At 46.7% G+C, this 19,342-nt stretch overlaps 1 protein-coding gene across 1 annotated transcript; it reads left to right on the top strand.

The window, feature by feature from the left end:
* Nucleotides 1-964: 964 nt before the first annotated feature.
* On the top strand, nt 965-18,731 carry LOC311632272 (sodium-dependent serotonin transporter-like; the record flags this gene model as incomplete). Its single annotated transcript, XM_084903519.1, has 13 exons — nt 965-1,307; nt 3,345-3,479; nt 4,182-4,401; nt 5,156-5,294; nt 5,837-5,971; nt 6,419-6,522; nt 8,012-8,139; nt 8,379-8,491; nt 9,160-9,291; nt 10,324-10,423; nt 11,902-12,002; nt 14,403-14,570; nt 17,564-18,731. 13 exons carry the CDS (start codon nt 965-967, stop codon nt 17,636-17,638), a joined length of 1,893 nt encoding a protein of 630 aa, XP_084759645.1. The 3' UTR covers nt 17,639-18,731.
* Nucleotides 18,732-19,342: the final 611 nt, after the last annotated feature.

Here is a 19,342-nt window from a genome sequence, read left to right as displayed (position 1 = left end):
AAAGCTCAGGAGCTGCCGATGCCTCATAAAGGGCGGCTTTTTCACCTGTCCTTTACTGTTTTCCTCTTCATGTGCACACCTGTAGTTTACATAAAGTATGTTTGGAGTGTTCAGCTTAAATGGAAGGACCTTCCTTATCTACATGCAGGCCAAAACTGCCTCTTTATTTGTTATTCGCTTCCCAGCACAGCATCCAGGACCAAGTGAGTACTCCGGGGGCTTGGTTGAAGCAAGCCCTCTTCTTACATTCCTCTGAGTCACTGGGAAACTCCAGCAGGAGATTCCAGTCCCAAGTGAAGTCAATACTTTGTTCTTAAATAGAGCCTGGGAAGGACCTTGATGATTTGCTGTGGGTTTTTTGTTGTTGTTGTTGTTGTTGTTTGTTTGTTTGTTTAAAAACTCTTTTTAAAAAAAACAAAATGTTTTTCTTTGATATTAGAGAGAGAGAAGAAGGGAAAGGGAGAGATAGAGAAACATCGAACATCTGCCTCCACATGCACACTGACTGGGAATCAAGCCTGCAACCTGGGCATGTGCCCTGACCTGGCATAGAAATGGTGACCCCCTTTAGTACACGGGTCATCACCCAATAAATTGAACTAAACTGGCCATATATATATATATATATATATATATATATATATATATGTTTTTTTTTTCTTTTCAAATGACTTGGTTGTGGTTTGATATCTTGTATAGGTTGGAAAATGTAGTTGAAGTTATTGACTCTCACAGCAAATAGGATGTCTCACATTTAACAGGTGCACTTGTAACCCCATTAACCACTGTAGTTTAAGAGGGATGATGCGTTAATACCAAAGCAAAGTAACATGCTTAATTCTCTTCTCCTTTCTCTGTGTGCCTTTCCAGCAGAGCTCTCAATCGCTGTGACATAGGTCGTGCACAAAGAATTCAGTTCAGGTTCTTGGCAGATGGGCATCAGCGTCATCTATTAGCCAACAGGATGGAGATCACCTCCTTAAATCCCCAGAAGCAACCATCACTGCGCAAGGATGGAGAAGACTGTCAAGAAAATGGAATTCTACAGAAGGGTGTCCCCACCCCTGGGGATAAGGTGGAGTCTGGCCAGAACCCCAATGGGTACTCAGGGGTTCTGAGCCCCGGTGCAGGAGATGACATCCAGTACTCCATCCAGGCTGCCACCACCGCCCTAGTGGCTGAGGGTCACCAAGAGGAACGGGAGACCTGGGGCAAGAAGATGGATTTCCTCTTATCTGTCATTGGCTATGCCGTGGACCTGGGCAACGTCTGGCGATTTCCCTACGTATGTTACCAGAATGGAGGGGGTCAGTATCATGGGCCACAGGCAACCTTTTCTGTCTTGCTTAACCAATATGGGTCTGGGAACATGATTGCTTAGACGTAGAAACCTATCTAAAAGATAAATCTCCAGAGTAAATCTGCGTGTCTGAGGCTTCTGGGCTGTGACGCTAAGTGAAATCTCCCAAACCTGACTTCAGCAGATCTTCAGCATCATCCACCACCATCAGTGCTCCCTTCCATCCCTGCATTATCCAAGCTCCTCTTCCACCCAGAGAGACGGGGGGATCACCAGTTGCACTGTGCTGAGCTCCTTCACTCCTGCTCAGAGAAGTCCAGATCTGTGGCAGGAAAAAATGGGGGGGTGGGGAGGGAGCTCGAGGGTCCAGACCCTCCTGGGCCTTTGGACCTGTGTGAGATCAGAAAAGGGTGTCAGCTCAGGTCCAGAGTCTTAAGACACAGCCTAGGCATGATCCAGAGCTGAAACCAGGCAAACATGACATTAATACCAACTCCAGGCCATGCATGGGGTTGTGTCTCGTGTCTCCAACAAAAGGGTTAGGTTTTTGAAGCCAGTGACTATTTCTTGTTCCTCCTTCTACCCCTAACACCTTCAGAGCAGTGAACGTGTAGATTATGAAAAATAGTAGGCATGGATATGGGAGCCCCAAAGAGGGGAGTGGGAAGGTATGGGGCTGACATTGGACTTGCCATCAGCATAGGAAAAGGACAGGAGATGGGAGTCAAATCCGTAGATATTTATTTTGACAGGAGCTCTGGCAATGGATTTGGAAGGGCAGCTAAAATAAGGTTGCGTAGGGAAGGGGGAGGGGTGTAACACATTTGTGTCCATCAAACACAGAACTTCCTGTCTTTGCTGCTTTTGAGGGCCATGGTCCATGCAGCTGCAAAAGTAGTTCCTGTAGAGGGGAGGGGAGGGGAGCAGAGCCTTATCTCCAGCTTGGGAGGACTCACCTTTAGCCTGAGTGTTACTGAAGGTGCTGGGTCACCAGTGAGACACTCAGTCCCTGCGGTGAAGTCAGGCAAGCCAAAGCCCTTTGGACAAATGCCACAGAGAGAACCCAACACGGTTCTTATGCTCCATCCAGATGTCCCCAGATTGTAAGTCAGGTGGGACCTTTCTAAGCGACACTGACTTCAGGCTTCTTGGTTCAAAGCACTTAATGGGAGGGCAAGTTGTCAGGGAAAATCACAGCTCATCCATCCTTTGGGCTGAAACTCAGGCTGCAGGCGAGCAGCCTTAACTCGGCATTTCCACGTTCTGCCTCTGCCATGCGAGATCAGCATGGCCACACACACAGCAGCTCTGCCCTTTCCCAGTCGGTGACAAACCACCCTGCTCAGCCACATCTGCTGAACTGGCTCGGAGGCAGTGTTCTGGCTCAGGGGAATTAAAGGCAATAGCTCGCTATGGATAATCAATAGTGAACAAAGTTCTAGTTCAGTGACTCGTAGATTATCGCACCTGTTTGTCACAGGAGATCTGACCCCAGGTTCCCAAACACTGATCCGTGGACTGGCTGCATCAGAATCCCCTGGGGAGCTTAGACGTTTTTTGTGAGACCCTGGAGCTTCTGCATCAGGAAGTCTGGGTAGATGTATGTGGTTAAGCCCACCAGTGAGTAGGATGGATGGCTGTGTTTGGGAACCTCAGCTCTCCTCAACCCAGTCATGTGATAGGGGAGCCAATACTCAGAGAGGAGATGTTGGCCCGGGAACTCTAGGCAGTTCGAAGTGGAACTGGTCCCAGTGCCTGTTCTGCTGACTCCCAAGCCCAGCTTTCTTTCCCTTTGCTCTCTGCCTCCTCCCAAACCTCACTTTAGCCGTGCAGCTATGTCTGCGGCTACTCCTGGCAAAGCACCTGGCAAAGCACCAAGACCAGCGGAGCACAGAGCAGCGGCACTCCGCACCAGGGCCATGGTCCATGATGCTGAGAGTCAGATGGCTCTGTGGCTCCCGGCATGGACCCTGGTGTGCAGGTGGGTTGGGCCTTCCTGGGACAGATGGGGGAAGGGAGTGAAGTTGTCTTTCATCTGCCTCAGGGGCATTCCTGATCCCGTACACCATCATGGCCATTTTTGGGGGGATCCCACTCTTCTACATGGAGCTTGTGCTGGGCCAGTACCACCGAAATGGGTGCATTTCAGTATGGAAGAAAATCTGCCCGATTTTCAAAGGTAATGGAAAGGCTCGAGTGGGTGGGTTTTCCAAGAAGTGGTGATTTCCACCTTTGGGCGGGAGCTGGGGACCTTCTGGAGTTAGGCCTTCGGTTACCCTGGGAGATAACTTGGGTACGATAATTAAGTTTTGACTGCGCAAGTGGTAGGAGACTATTAAAGGGAAACAGAATGAATGACCATCAAAAGTAAGCTGAACAGAAAAACTTAAAAGCACTAACAGCACACTCACACACAATTTCTGAAACATGTAACCTTGCAAATCCATGTAAGTCATTTTACCACATTGCCATTAAAATATATATATATATATATATATATATATATATATATATATATGCACATATATTCCACAGAGAGGAAGGGAGAAGGATAGAGAGCTATAAATGATGATGAGAGAGAAACATCGACCAGCTGCCTCCTGCACACCCCCCATTGGGGATGTGCCTGCAACCAATGTACATGCCCCTGACCGGAATCAAACCTGAGACCTTTCAGTCTGCAGACTGACGCTCTATCCACTGAGCCAAACCTGTTTCGGTCACATTGCCATTTTTCCACGGCCTCCCGGAGTCCTTGGGGAATGAAATGAGCGGCGGCCCCTCCTTCCCTTCCCCCACTGCAGTGCCCTCCAGTGCCCCGTTTCTGTCTTTCACTGTTGGGCTGCCTTTCACACTTGGCCTCCCTCTCCCTCTGCCCCAGGGATTGGCTACACCACCTGCATCATCGCCCTTTACACCGCCTTCTACTACAACACCATCATGGCCTGGGCCCTCTACTACCTCATCTCCTCCTTCACCGCCCAGCTGCCCTGGACCAACTGCGAGAACCCTTGGAACACGGCCAACTGCACCAACTACTTCTTGGAGGACAACGTCACCTGGACACCCCACTCCACGTCCCCGGCGGAGGAATTTTACACGTAAGTGCCTGTACGGGATGGGGTGGTCTGTTGAGGGCGGGCCACATCCCTGGGGTTTGGCCCAGGCTGGATCTGGAGTTGGGGGAACTCTACCTTGAGTGCTCCGTAACCATCGCTCTCTGTGCCATCTGGTCCTTTCCTACGTGCCAAGCCAGGCAGCTCTGACATGCCCAGGACGACCCCTACCGTCACATCCCAAAATTCCTCTCCTGCTCCAAACCTCCCTTCTTCCTGGGCCAGTATCATGGAAGCCAAACCTCTGACCGCGTCATTAGTTTGAATATAGTCACATAGTGTCTAGTTTCGTGTGTTCACTTCCTAAGTGGGCTCTCCCATTGGCAGAAGATACCCGGAGTAGGGAGCATTGTTTAATGCTGCCTTTTGGCAATGGCAACCCAAAGAGAGTGCTGGTTTGGGGTGGGGAAGGGGCCTTCTTCCCACACATACAATCCTCATGGCCCTGAAGCCAGTCGCGCTGGTCATGTCTCCTGGTTGGTCAGGGCTAGCCAGGCACGGAGAGACCTGACGACTGCCTTTGCCCGAGCGTGTTCCCAGAGTGGGTCGGCTGAATGTGCTGGTCTCTCCTTCAGGCTGGGCAGAGCCAACCCCAGCTCTTGCTGAGGCTTAGTGCCCACTTGGTGCTTGCAGTGCCGTGCCCATTCCTTCTCTTGGCACCTCCTGCAGGTGTCACCAGCTGTGTGCTCAGGTCACCGCTGGTACCATCTCCTGGGCCTTTCTGTCTCTTTCCCTCCAGGCGCCACATCCTGCAGATCCACCGGTCTACGGGGCTCCAGGACTTGGGCAGCATCAGCTGGCAGCTGGTCCTCTGCATCACGTTGATCTTCGCTGTTATCTACTTTAGCATCTGGAAAGGCGTCAAAACATCTGGCAAGGTAAGGAGACTCTGACTGCTGATCCATGCCGGCCAAGCAGCCCCAGAGGCTCTCAAATTCAGAACTCGGTAGCCCGGACAGCCACAGACAGATGGACATCTCCTTCTACACCAGACGCTCAATCTCTCTTTACCAAATCTATTAGAAAGTTCTAGAAATGGGCCAATCCCAAGAACAATTACATGATTTCCAAAAAATTTCTTTACCCTCCGGTTAGTGTCACAATTAATAATAGTGGCAATAACTTATTGAAACCCCTCGTGGAACATGTACAGTGCTTTACATTCACTGGCTATTGATTGTTTCCTGCTAGATACTTCACCCACTTACAGGTGGGAGTGCATTTGGAGGTAGTTAGTACCAGCAAGCGGTGGATCAGATTCCTGGCTGATTCCAAAAGCTGTGATCTTTCTACCACACCACCTGCCTCCTAAAATTACAGGGGGGGGGGGGGGGAAGGAAAAGAAAGAAAGGTAGACCCCCCTTCTTTGGGGTTTTTAAGAATAAAAGACACCAGCAGCCATGTGTCTCCTTCCTCACAGGTGGTGTGGGTGACAGCCACTTTCCCTTACATCGTCCTTGTGGTCCTGCTGGTGAGGGGGGCCACCCTCCCCGGAGCCTGGAGGGGGGTTCTCTTCTACTTGGAGCCGAACTGGCAGAAACTCCTGGAGACAGAGGTAAGAGGATGAGGAAACGGTGTGCACCTATTTGTCATTTTACTAAGCGAAGCTAGTCCTCCAAAAAGGATAGTAGCAACAAGTAAAATTTGGGTTCAATGGCAGGTGTGCAATGTTGCTTTAAATGAATTTACATACAACCCAAGAGATAAGGCCTTGCGCTAGGACACCAGCTGGAAGTCCGATAATGAGCTTTTCTATTAAAAGTGTCAGGATTTCACTGTGGCAGTCTTATAACCTGCAGTTGAGGGCCCCGGATTGGTTTATGCCTATAAGAAGAGAAATCACACTTGTTTGCATCTGAGATGTGGCCGTCCCTGGAATGAGCCTTGAGCGCTGCTTCTTTGTGTGAGCACTCAGCCATTCAGAGGCCCGAGGGTTCTGGGCCTGCTGGCACCCAGTGCTGGCCCAGGTCTCAGCCCTTACCCCACCTCTGCTGTGTTCCAGGTGTGGGTCGCTGCTGCCTCTCAGATCTTCTTCTCTCTGGGTCCTGGCTTTGGAGTCCTACTGGCTTTTGCTAGCTACAACAAATTCAACAACAACTGCTATCAGTGAGTATTGAGGGCCCTCCAAGCAAAACTGAAAAGTGGGATGAGTGTAAGTCAGCTGGTCGGGAGGAAGGTGATTGAACCAATGGTCTTCAACCTGGCTGGGGCCATGTTGAGACTCTGATCCTCCTAGGTGCCACAGATCCCTGACCAATTCACCCAGGCCACCCAGGGGAGAGAGGGGCCTCAGGCCACTTCCACTTTATGAGAGTCTCTGTATACTGAATACATTAATTCAGAAATGCTAAAGCAGGTTTTCAAAAATTACAACAGACACTAAATGTTTATATTTGACTTATTGTATTTAACAACACAATGAAAATGTGATAATTTGCCGAAGCCAGTTTGGCTCAGTGGTAGAGCGTTGGTCTGCGGACTGAAAGGTCCCAGATTCAATTCCGGTCAAGGGCGTGTACCTTGGTTGCGGGCACATCCCCGGTAGGGGGTGTGCAAGAGGCAGCTGGTCCATGTTTCTCTCTCATCGATGTTTCTAGCTCTCTATCTCTCTCCCTTTCTCTCTGTTAAAAATCAATAAAATATATTTTTTAAAAAAAGAGAAAAAAAGAAAAAGAAAATGTGATAATTTGTTTATGTATAAAGGATGCCCCCCCAAATGTATACATACTTTGAATAATTATTAATTCCAATCAATGAAATCTGAAAAGAAAAAAAAAACATTAATTGAGCTATCAACAATATATGTGTATACATTTTGGGGGACATCCTGTATATACATGAAAAGTATGATTGAACTATGTTGACCAATGCAAAATGCCATAATTCTTGTGGCAAATCTTACTTGAGAAATGTTGACAAAACAGAGAGCATTGCTCCAATTATGATTTAAATATTGCTCATCATCTTTAGAGTGGGCTTTGTTTTAATGTTCTATCACAGATGGCAAGGTGCAGAAATCAAATTATGCTATTCATAAGATAATTACAGAACGTGTGTGTGTGTGTGTGTGTGTGTGTGTGTGTGTGTGTTTAAATTAATTTACAAACAACCCAAGAGGTATGGCCTTGCGTTAGGACAACAGCCGGAAGTCCGATGATGAGCTCGTCTATTAAAAGTGTCAGGATATCTCTGTGGCAGTCTTGTAGCCTCATTTGCCCAGAGTGTCAAAAGTCTAAATCTGAGGACTTCACAAATGTGAGGCCAAGGTCCCCTTCTGGCTCCCACTCCAACCCAGGCCCCACCTCACAGCAGCTGTGTTTGAACGGAGAGGTGGGTGTTGTGCTGGTTCACAACAGGACTGAAACCCACCCCTAACCTGCGGGCCTCCCCGCCACATGAGCCCACAATGGCAGTTTGTGCTTTGAGCTTGATCCAAGCTCTGGGAGGTCGGGAGCTGGGAGGAGAGGAGGGGACACCAGGTCAGGCTTGAAGTCCCAGTGAGCTCAGCCTGCTCACCCTTGCTCCAACTGGAGGCAGAGGCTCCTCAGACTCCTGATTTGGAAATGTCTCAGCCCCCTTGGGTTTTCTGCTCCAGAGATGCCCTGGTGACGAGTGTGGTGAACTGCATGACCAGCTTACTCTCCGGGTTTGTCATTTTCACTGTGCTTGGATACATGGCTGAGATGAGGAAGGAAGATGTGTCCGAGGTGGCCAAGGATGCAGGTAGGACCATTGTTCTGTTTAGGTCCCTTACTCCCGATGAATCGCTTTGCTGCTCCCTGCATCTGTTCAGTATCTAACTTTGGAGTGATTTCTAAATGTTTCTTTTAAAATTTTCAAAGATTTTAGAGAAATGTAATGCCTTGAAGAGCTCAACCCTCTCCAGGCCATGGTAGGAATGGGGTGGCTCCCTTATACCAAGCCCACTACACTGTGGGCTTCTCCCCTCTCTCCTCTCTCAGGCCCCACCCTTCTCTTCATCGCATACGCAGAAGCCATCGCCAACATGCCAGCGTCCACGTTCTTTGCCATCATCTTCTTCTTGATGTTAATCACACTGGGCTTGGATAGCACAGTGAGTGAATGGGGAGGGAAATCTGGCTCTGGGGAGGCAGAAGAGGAGGGAGGGAAGGAGGGGAGGAGGAAGGGGAGAGGAAGGAGGAAGTTGCACCCACTCCCTCCCATCCTGGCCTGCCCCCCCCGCACCCCCCCCTCCCGTCCCCAGGGGCTCCCTAGCCCATTATTCACTCCTCATCAACTGCCCTTATCATCCTCTGGTATCCTAGAGTCATTAATGGGGTGACTGTGTGTATGTACACAGCACAGGCCAAGGCTCAGCATATGTAAACTGTTATTACTGTCCACTGTCCCTCGACCAGATGGCAGCAGCTAAAGGCCAGGGCAAGGCCCCTCTGTGTCTCTGTGCCTGGCCACCCAACATCCAGCTCGACGCTTTGCACTTGGTGTGGAGGAGTCTTGGCTTTGAGTTGAAGGCTCCCCACATAAAAAGTTCTGTCCATATGCTATATTTTCTTTGCTTCATGTATCTTGGGATGGGTTCTATACGACAGTGTAGACAGAAAAAAAATATATTTCCAGTGAGGGCTGGGGAATAGGGGGAACTGGTCACGATCAGCTAGACTGCTCACGCAGCAGTCTTAATCCCTCCTTCCTCGTCGCGGTCCTAGAAGGTAACAGGTTTGTCCCAAAGCCTCCCTGTGACCATTTGTGTGTGTCTCTCAGTTTGCAGGCTTGGAGGCGGTGGTCACAGGTGTGCTGGATGAGTTCCCCCACATCTGGTCCAAGCGCCGGGAGCTGTTTGTGCTCGGTGTGATCATTACCTGCTTCTTCGGGTCCCTGGCCACTCTGACCTTTGTGAGTACCGCGACCCTCAGCCTTTGAGTCAGCCTCCCCGGGGGCAGGAGAACACTACATGAAGCCGTGCCTTTCCCTCCATCCCACACGGTGCCCTGGCTTTGAGGCCAAAAGAAGGGCGTGGAAAAGGTTGTGGCTGCTTATAAAAAGCTTGCCATCAAAGATAAAAAGAAAGGTTGGTTCTGGTGGCACCTGTTTGTAGAATCTGTGCTAGTGATCCGGAAGCTCTTCACATTTTACAGGAGTTCCTGCCAGATTTCAGGGTTGTCAGGATATCTGGAGAAAAACTAAGTGTTGCTTTTCCAGTTTATTTCCAGTCCTCAGGGCTGCTTCCATGGCAATAGTGCCCTCGTGTCTTCATATGCGGAACATCTGGAGGCTGGTAATGTCACCTTGTCTCCTCCAGAGAATTCATACTGGTGAAGGAGTTAGACCCTCTCCAGTATTTGCTTGTCTGTTTGTTGCTAGATGAAGCAAATACTGTGAAATGGGCATTAGTACCCACAGGCAGCCTGGGCTTGTATTCTGTCTCAAGGAAGATTTTGCAGATAAGCATCTTCAAGCCATGACTCCAATGTCTGTGGAGCTTCAGTGGATGGTGACATCTGGAGCAGGACCCAGGGATTTTTGAGTTAGGACAGAAGGCAGAACCACGTGTGACCAATGTGCTCAGTGGGTCTGGTTTTGTGGGCTCTCTCAGATTCAGTCTTTAGGGACCGGGATTCTCCAAGGCAGAGTACACAGTAGGTGTTTGGTAAGTTGAAGAAAGTTGATCAAGGCTCTTTTAAGTTCATCTCTTAGAACTTAGTGGGGAGAGGAGTCAAGAAGAGAGTGCTCCCTAGGAAGGAAAAGGTGTCTGATGGGGTGACATCTGGCCCACCCTGAGAAGGCCAGTCCTAGAGATACTTATAATTAGGTCCACAGTGGCATTTTCAGAATTATCCATAGTTAAGAAGCTTCTTTTGGCCCCTATGGTAAAGAGGAGGCAATGCCTCACAGGGCCCCTAACCAGGGTCCCAATCTCCTTTCCAGGGCGGGGCCTACGTGGTGAAGCTGCTGGAGGAGTACGCCACGGGGCCCGCAGTGCTCACCGTTGCCCTGTTAGAAGCCATTGCTGTGTTTTGGTTCTATGGTAAGATGCTTCCTTCTACCAGCCACTGTCCTTTCTATATCAGCCTGAAACCCCCAGAATAGAGAAGGGCTGATTTCCCTAAAAGACAGGGCAGTGTGCAAGATGTCACCTCCTGGTGAACCTGTAAGATAAGCTCAGTTGAGCGTCTTCTTTCGAAGCAGGTCCCCATCTCCTCCACACTCTCTACAGCAGGTTGCTCATATCCTTGGAAGGACATTCTTTCCTTTCTGAATTTAAATGTCTACCCAATGGAAACAGGCTAACGCGGTTCCCTAACAGCTCACCCACAGTGGATGTTTGAGATCCTGGCTGGCTCTAAGAGTTGGACCCAACACAAGGAACTAGCACACAGTGGATGCATTTGCAGAGTGGACTGTTGTACAGTGGCCCTCGATTTAAATTTCGCAAGAGCTCCCCCCAAGCCCTGAGGCAGAGTTTAGGAGCTTAGTTTCTAGGGAAGAGGCAAGAATGTTCCTGTTTATATTATCTGCCCTAAAAAAACAAAACAAAAACAAAAAACAAAAAAACAAACAAAAAAACCCTCTCCTGGTCCTGGGATGGAATCTGATAAGGATGAAACCAACGAGAGCAGAGATAGTGAGTTGACACAGGTCCATTGGCAGGAGTCCCAAGAGCCTCCGGGTGGGATGGAAGGGCACTGGCAACTGGAGTGAATAAAGACAGCCAGGTTCAGAAATGCCTGTCTTCATCTTTGAAATCAAGAAGTGATTACTTCATTCTGAAATGTATTCATTTTCCTAGTTTCTATGATAGTAAATCAGCGTTAGCCTGTTTGTCATTCTGCATAGCATGAGGAAGGGGTCCCCATATTGTGAGTTGCATGTGAGCTCAGTTTTTTAAAAGAAGTCCTCCCCACCTCCTCGGTAGTTCAGACAACAAAGTGTGTGCATCCCTATAGACCTGCCCGAGGTATTGCTGGGTGCTCTCAGGGAAGTAAACACAGAGTTAGCTCCCTTCCCCGTCTCAGTTTCTCACTGGCCGGGGTCGCTCTTCTACTTCCATGTCAGTTACCTTCATAGAGGAGCCTTGGTTGTGGCCTGGCGCGTGAATGGGCCATGGTGTGGTTAACATTTTCTCTTGGAAGTTCCCACTACCGGGTTAACATGGTCAAAGTCAGTCTCTGTTGGGCGGGCTCATCATTCTTGGGCAAAATGTAGCTCTCTTTTGTAGAGTAACAATAAAATAAAATATATGCTGAGATCTTAGAAAAGCAGTGTGGGCACCAAGAGGGGCCTTCAGGTTTCTCCCCGCATGTCCGTCTCCTCTCCCACTCTGTGTTGCTGGCTAAGAAATGAAGTTCTGTGACAAGCCTCCCTGTCCCACTTTCAGACCAGATTGGTGCCCTGAGCCTCTCCCATGAGAATTTTCAGAACTGCTGCTTCTCTGAGAATCAAGGGATCAGACAGTCCATGTCCTCTCCCTGTCGATCAACCTCTCTCTCTTTCCGACGACTGTAGGCATCACTCAGTTCTGCAGCAATGTGAAGGAAATGCTGGGCTTCAGCCCTGGGTGGTTTTGGAGAATCTGCTGGGTGGTCATCAGCCCTCTGTTTCTCCTGGTGAGTTGTCATTTTCCTCCTTCAGGCCCTGGAGAAAGATCCACGTAAACACTTAAAAAAAAATAAATTTTATTCAAGTGTAACATCTATAATACCGTGTTTCCCCGAAAATAAGACATCCTCTGAAAATAAGACCTACTTACAGGTTTCCTTCTGAGTGAAATATAAGGCATCCCCTGAAAATAAGGCCCCCCCTAGGCTAAACATGAGAGATTTGGTCCACTGATTCTGAAAGAAATGGAGTCACAAGAAATTCACCAGGAAATTCAGGAATTGGATTGTTATGATGATGTTCCAGAAGATGATGACATGATTGTCATTGAATAAATGAGTAAATTCTTGATACTGTAGGATTCACAGTTTGTCTGGTTTGTGTTGACAACTACCGTTTCCTTTATTTTCATTTAACAATAAATGTGTACCGTATTCTTCTTCATTGAAAAAATAAGACATCCCCTGAAAATAAGACCTAGCTCATCTTTGAGAGCAAAAATTAATATAAGACACTGTTTTATTTTCGGGGAAACGATAATAACAAGTGTAATATGCTAATTAGACCGGACATCCTTCCGGACAACCTTCCAGATGAAGCCGGGGCTGCGGGGGCCATGGCGTGCGCCAGCGGGCAGGGCCAAGGCAGAGGAGGCGGCCACAGTGGTGACAGGGCCGAGCCCCTTGCACAAATTTCGTGCATTGGGCCTTTAGTTTATACAGAAAAGGGTACAAATCCTAAGTGTATCGATACATCTCATTGAAATTTTGTAAATTGAGCACACTTTTGTAGCCAAGACCATACCCAGAAACAAAAACAGAGCCAACACTTCTGAAGCCCCTCCTGTGTCCCCTCCCAGCCACTGTGACCCCGTGGTTAACCACTCTTCTGACACCATCTGGGCCTCAGTCACCGTATTGCTTCATTTCCCTGCTCGATGATAGTGATAAATAACATTTATTGGACATTAAGGACCAGGCCTTGGTGCAAAACTAACACCCATTGCTCTTTTAATCCTCACAATAATTCTATGAAGTAGTGTAGTTCTAACACCCTGTTGTACATTTAAGGAAAATGAGGCTTAGAGATGTTAAGTAAAGGATCCAAAGTTACATGACAAGGAAGAGCTGCTCAAGACTGGGGAAGGATTCATTGTGCTACTCCTGAGGCCCTGGAAAGGGTTCTAATAATATTGTGCCCATTTAAAAAAAAAAAAAAAAAAATATATATATATATATATATATATATATATATATGTATATATATATATATATATGTATGTATGTATCAGAGAGGAATGGAGAGGGAGAGAGAGATAGAAACATCAATGAGGAGAATCATGGATTGGCTGCTTCCTGCATGCTCCCTGTTGGGGATCGAGCCCAAAATCCAGGCATGTGCCCTGACTAGGAATCAAACTATGACCTTCTGGTTCATAGGTTGATGCTCAACCACTGAACCACATTGGCCAGGCAACCACACAAATAATTTGCATTACTATCTTCTTTATGACTATAAAATAATTAAAATAAATCAAGAGCAATAATGATTTCAGCATAGAGGATACTAGATAAAAACTGATATTTATGCCATTGGTTTCTCTAAAAACCAAACTGAAATAAGAAAACTCAGAATCTGCGTGTTGGAAGCATGACATGGAGTTTTTCTTGGTGAAAATTTTCACTGAATTTTCAAGTAAAGAGCGTAATAAGCTGCATTTTCCCTCCATTATTCCTTCCATTATGCAGGCCTGCGGCAGGCAGTCATTCATTGTTGAGACGCCTCAGGGTGCAGCCAGCCTTGTTGAAACCCCAGGCTTAACGCAGAAAGCAGAGAGGCCCAGACAGGAGAGAGGAGGAACACAGACCCAGGAGTCCAAATCCTCTTCAGGTCTTAAGAACCTTATTATCACCTCTGGACAGAGGCCCCTTCCATCTGACCACAACCAGTCACAGCTGAGGAACGCAGGAGGAAATGAAAGCAACGCAAAGAGGACTAGGAAGCCCAAAGCCTGGCGGGGCCGTGGAGGGGCGGCCAGCCTATTGCTCCACCGTCTGATCTGAGGGTCCCAAACACTTCTGATGGGTGCCCGTCTCTTCCCCTTTGCCCTGAATGGAGAGCTGTAATTCCCTTAAATAACACTCGGAGGCCTTGGCATCCCCAAGGTGGCGGTTAATGTGGAGGGGAGGAGGAAGGGGAAATCAAGATAAGCACCTGGCTGTTTTATTTTCGCAGAAAAGTAGGCACAGAATCAGTGAATTTTGTGTATGAGAGTTCAATCTAAGATATATCACATTTGGGGAATTTCTCGAAAGTGTCTTAGCTTTACACTTGCTGTTCGTGGTAATCAGAACTATCTCTAGCCTCACAGATTGTATTTTTAATGTTCCTTGGAATTTCTGTTCTAGTTTGTCATTTTCAGTTTTTTGATGAGCCCGCCACAGCTACGGCTTTTCCAGTATAATTATCCTCACTGGAGTGTCATCCTGGGTTACTGCATAGGAACCTCGTCTTTCATCTGCATCCCCACATACATGATTTACCGGCTGATCATCACTCCGGGGACACTGAAGGAGGTGTGTGCATGTGTGTGTGTGTGTGCGTGTTCAGACTGGTAACTGAGGAGAAAAGGGTTTGCATGCTATGCTCTATTCACAGGAGGTAAGTCCCCCACATATATCATGCAGACCCCTGATATGCCAGGCATTCCCCATAAACCTCAAATACAGCAGCAAAGGAGCAAGCTGGAAACTCGAGAGCACCGTAGCGCGAAGTGTGGGATGTGAGTAGCATCCTAGACTTACCAGATAACTACGTTGCCTCCTGCTTGCCATTGGCCTGGACATCAAATTGGTGGTGTCTGGGGCAACATACACATTTTGATGGAAGCGGAGATTATGGTGGGAAATGTCCATGGCCATTTTTCTAACAGCAATGTAACAAGGGCTATTTTGAAAACCATCACCAAATAAGGGTGGTGCCATAGCATCATGGTTTTAGCTTAAGCCATTGGAGTTTTAAAAAGTTGCCATTATAGCAAGGTTCATTTCTTTAATTAATAATGGACTGCAAAATGTTTAATACCAGAACCTGACAATTTGTATAAGATTGTGTCTTTTTTCAAGCATCTTCATGTAGATTATCCCATTTTGTCATCAAAATACCTTGTGAGGTGGGTGGGCAAGTGTTCTTAGGAGGCAAATATACGGAGGCTAAGAATAATTCTGCTCAAAATCTCCTTACTTCAGTGACTTGTCCAAGGACACACAGTACAGAGAGGCTCAGAATGATGCCTGGGCCAACATCTTTGCACTTTAGGTGCAGTTTCTTTGTGTCCTCAGTTTGCCATTAAGAGTTTGCTAAAAATCGACATTGGTGCTAGAGGTTAGGGAGGATGGGTTGCCAGTTTTCATCCTGTGCTGCTAAAGTTGGTAGTCCAGGTCAACTACGAGTGTGTGGGTGGATGCTTTCGCAGGGAATAAGTTCAAAGGGGAAGAGTGGTTCTTGGGAAAAGCTAGGAGGGATGGTACTCTATAATGACCTGAGAACTGAGTTGGGATGGTCCGTGGGCTCTTAGAGAACAATACACTCATCTTCCTAAGACATTTAAAAAGAAACAGGAAGCAAGAGAACACGAGGCAATTAAACATCAGCTCTTCTTGAGAACTGAGTTCATTCATTTTTTTTTACAAACAGGAAAACCGAATTCTAGGTGAATAGAACTCTGCAAGGAATCAGTAAATTCCTGCATCCAAACCCGTCCTGTCACCACCTCATTTCTCCCAAAGGGCCTTGGGCTCTGGTGGTGCTTGAAATACATGCTCAGACCTACCTAGAGCCACTACATTTGTTTCTTCAGGTTGTCCTTTATGGCAGTCATGATGGTCCACTGGTTCTATGGACTCAAACCCAGAGGCCAAGGTCAGGGGTGGGAACTCGGGTTAATAAATGTCAGTATCCTTTGGTCACAGACTGCACCTCGAATATTTGTCATCTTTCTCGCAAATCTCCCCTACCCTCCATTTCCCGTTGGTCATAAGGAAATGCCACCCAAAGATTATATAATTAACAGAGCTCAGATCCATTAATAATACAGGTGAGGCTGATTGTAGGGCTATTAGTAATAGATCAAGGGAAATTGTCGTAGGTCACCAGAGAGGGAACAGTGGGTTATCAGTAAGTATCATGATACAGTCAATTAAGGAGGACTGGGAAGGACAAACCTAATCAGCTATAGCAAGTTATGCACCTTCTCTGAGCCTGAGTTTCTTCATCCTTAAAATGTGCTCATTGGACTGGATTAACATTGGCCAAACGTTAGTGTATTTTAAGGAGCAGTAGTTCCATGGGATATCCATAGGCCTGATGCTTGGGGAAAAGATTTGGTTTCAAAAGTTTTGGCAAATGCTGGATTAAGGCAAGTGAAATCGATTTCTTTTCTTTCTTTCTTTTTTTAAAAATATATTTCATTGATTTTCCACAGAGAAGAAGGGAGAGAGATAGAGAGCTAGAAACGTCAATGAGAGAGAGACTTCAATTAGTTGCCTCCTGTACACTCTCTACCGGGGATGTGCCTGCAACCAATGTACATGCCCTTGACCGGAATCGAACCTGGGACCTTTCAGTCCTCAGACCGACGCTCTATCCATTGAGCCAAACCGGTTTCGGCAATAGATTTCTTTATTGCATGACTTCTTAGAAGCCGTAACATGCTGCATGTTTGGTCTCTGAGAGGGATAAAGCATGCCATGTCTTTTTGTTTGTTTGTTTGTTTGTTTGTTTGTTTGTTTTTTGGCAAGAACACCAAGGGACTATAATTCTTCATGAATACCATACTCGATGGTCTGTAACATTTTATCTATGAGAGAGGGAGAGTTCATATAAATTTTGGTATGGGTAAAAAAGAAATGACTAAGAGAAAGGTAAATTGTTTACCTCATCTGGGCCATAGCCATACACAAGGTTGGAGTTTGTGGAGTGAGCCCCCAACTTGCTCACTTGTAATTGGGAGGGTCTCAAATGCACCTGCAGCCTGCAAGTCTCAAGGTTGGGAAATCAGCTTGATTGGGTCATTGATAGAAGCCCCTCCTTCGTGACTTACACAATGATGCTGGTCCCTCATAAGTAAGCGTCCAACAGCGATCCATTGCTTAGATTACCACCTGGCAGAAGGCCAGGATCCAGCACTCATCTTTTCCCCAAGCCCTGTGTGGCTACAGAAAACCTCCTGCTAAAAAAAAAAAAAAAAAAAAGATGCATTTTCCCAGCTTGTCAAAGGCATGTTATAAGCCTGCAGAGGTTCCATTGAAGGCTTATCATTTTCTCCCATTCGTAATATAATGACTTTCATAATTAGTTTACAGATGCTTACAGTTCCTGAATATTCCATTTTAATTCCTACCTGAGAATGAATAAATTGGAAATTTCTTTCTTAAGGAAAGTCAAAGAGACTATTCCAATTTACTATTAAATGCTATTCAAACTCTGTTTTAATATTAATGTTGAAATGTTTTTTTCAATACTGTTAAGTTACAAGAATGTTTGTAACATCTTATTTTCTTCCCAACAGCGTATTATTAAAAGTATCACTCCGGAAAAACCAACAGAAACTCCGTGTGGGGACATCCGCTTGAACACTGCATAAAACGCTTCAGTGAGAGGAAAGTAGTTTCCCAGCAACCTCTTCCCCCAGTTCTGACAAGTCGCACCTCATCTTCTCCCTCTCAGTGAATGAGTTTCCAGCTAAACCTGACAGTGGAAGGGCCTTCTTCATAGAGACACAGCCCCAAAACATTGTGGTGCCCAGACTCTTATGGCCTCCAGCCACTTGTTGCTGTGAAGTCACCTGGACAGATTGCCATGTTACACTCTGTGATGCAGCTGAACTGGACTATCTTGGATGCATGAGGATGTGTATGGAGGGTGGAAGCCACCATATGCCAGCTAGGATCAGGTCTAGCATCACATCTGTGAATGTCTCCTGTATCTTTTCTTGTTATGATCATTAATATTGTAGGGGGATAGTAAGAAGCGAGGGAAATTCCTTGACAAGTGGAATAAGGGAAATGGAGACAATTAAGCAAGGCCAAACTATTTGAGCAATTTACAGCCAATGAATCACAGCTAATGAATCACAAGGTTTAATCTTCCCTAATCAAGGACACTTGGGAGCAAACTGTTTACACATTCCAGACTGTCCCAGGACGGCTGGTCTCAGTCCCTCTTCAATGACATTCTTTAAAAATAAAAGCAACCAGAAAATAACCCGGATCCCTCTATGTGAACATTTTGATGACTCAACCTACTGAAGGACACACCTGGAAAGCTAGTGGATATTCTGTTAAGACTCTCCCCCGAGACCTCCCCAAGGATTCCAGCCTGCCAAAGATAAAAAGCCTCAAGACAAGGACCTACTGTGCACTCACACTAATGCACACCCACGCCTTGTGTCTCTGCTGTCTTTCTCCTAAACTCTAAGGGTTCCTGCAAGACTTGCAACCAGGGGATCAATGGGCAACGGCAGCTCATCCCAGGCTAATCCCCTGAATCTGTCTCCAAGGCTCCCTTTTCTCTGACTTTCCAGTGAGCTAACGGCAGCCCCACGCTGGCTCACCTATTTCACTGTGACTTCTATTTCTTAATGAGCCAAAGAAGTCCTGCCTAGGCTCTCTCCTGTTGCTTCTTCTACCAAAGCCCTTCCTTTGCTTCACTGTCCCAGCGTTAATAAACTTATTCTCAAAATCACCTGGACTCATGTTGTGAAATATTTCCTGCACTAAGTCAAGAACCCACATACTACTGGCTGGCCCAGAGCAGACCCACTCCAGGCCTAGACCCTCTCTGGTAACAGTATCAGACATTTGTTTTCTTCTAAAGTTGTCATTGTTCATGGATGCATAGACCATGTAGGGGAAAACAGGAATGCTGTCTTGCTAGCCATATATTTTCTGAATAGCATGGAATTCTATAGCTGGATCCACTAGAGCCATGTAGTCCAGGTGTTGCTGTGGAGTCAGCAGAGGAAAATATAAGGAACTAAAGTGAGAAATAACTTGTACTTGTACATGTGAGCATGTACGTCTGTGTGTACTGTGTTTCAGGATATCCTTACTGATCTTTATCCCAACATTTTGTGCCCATTACAAACTATATGAATTTCCTCTAATTTTTCTTACATTAACAAGTTGCTCCTACTCAACTGTGGATATATATTATTTGAAGAGCATAATTATTACAACATGCTCTGCCACCTTTTCCTTTCCTAGTGACACTATTTGAGCTCACTCACCTTTTTTATGGGCCAGACTTTAGCATTTGCTGAACTTGATTGCCATCTTCCTCTGCTAAG

Source organism: Pipistrellus hanaki, assembly GCF_964339955.1.
Source record: "Pipistrellus hanaki genome assembly, chromosome: 14".
Taxonomy (NCBI): Eukaryota; Metazoa; Chordata; class Mammalia; order Chiroptera; family Vespertilionidae; genus Pipistrellus; species Pipistrellus hanaki.
Note: the sequence above shows the minus strand (reverse complement) of the source record. Positions and strands in the feature narration are given on the sequence as shown.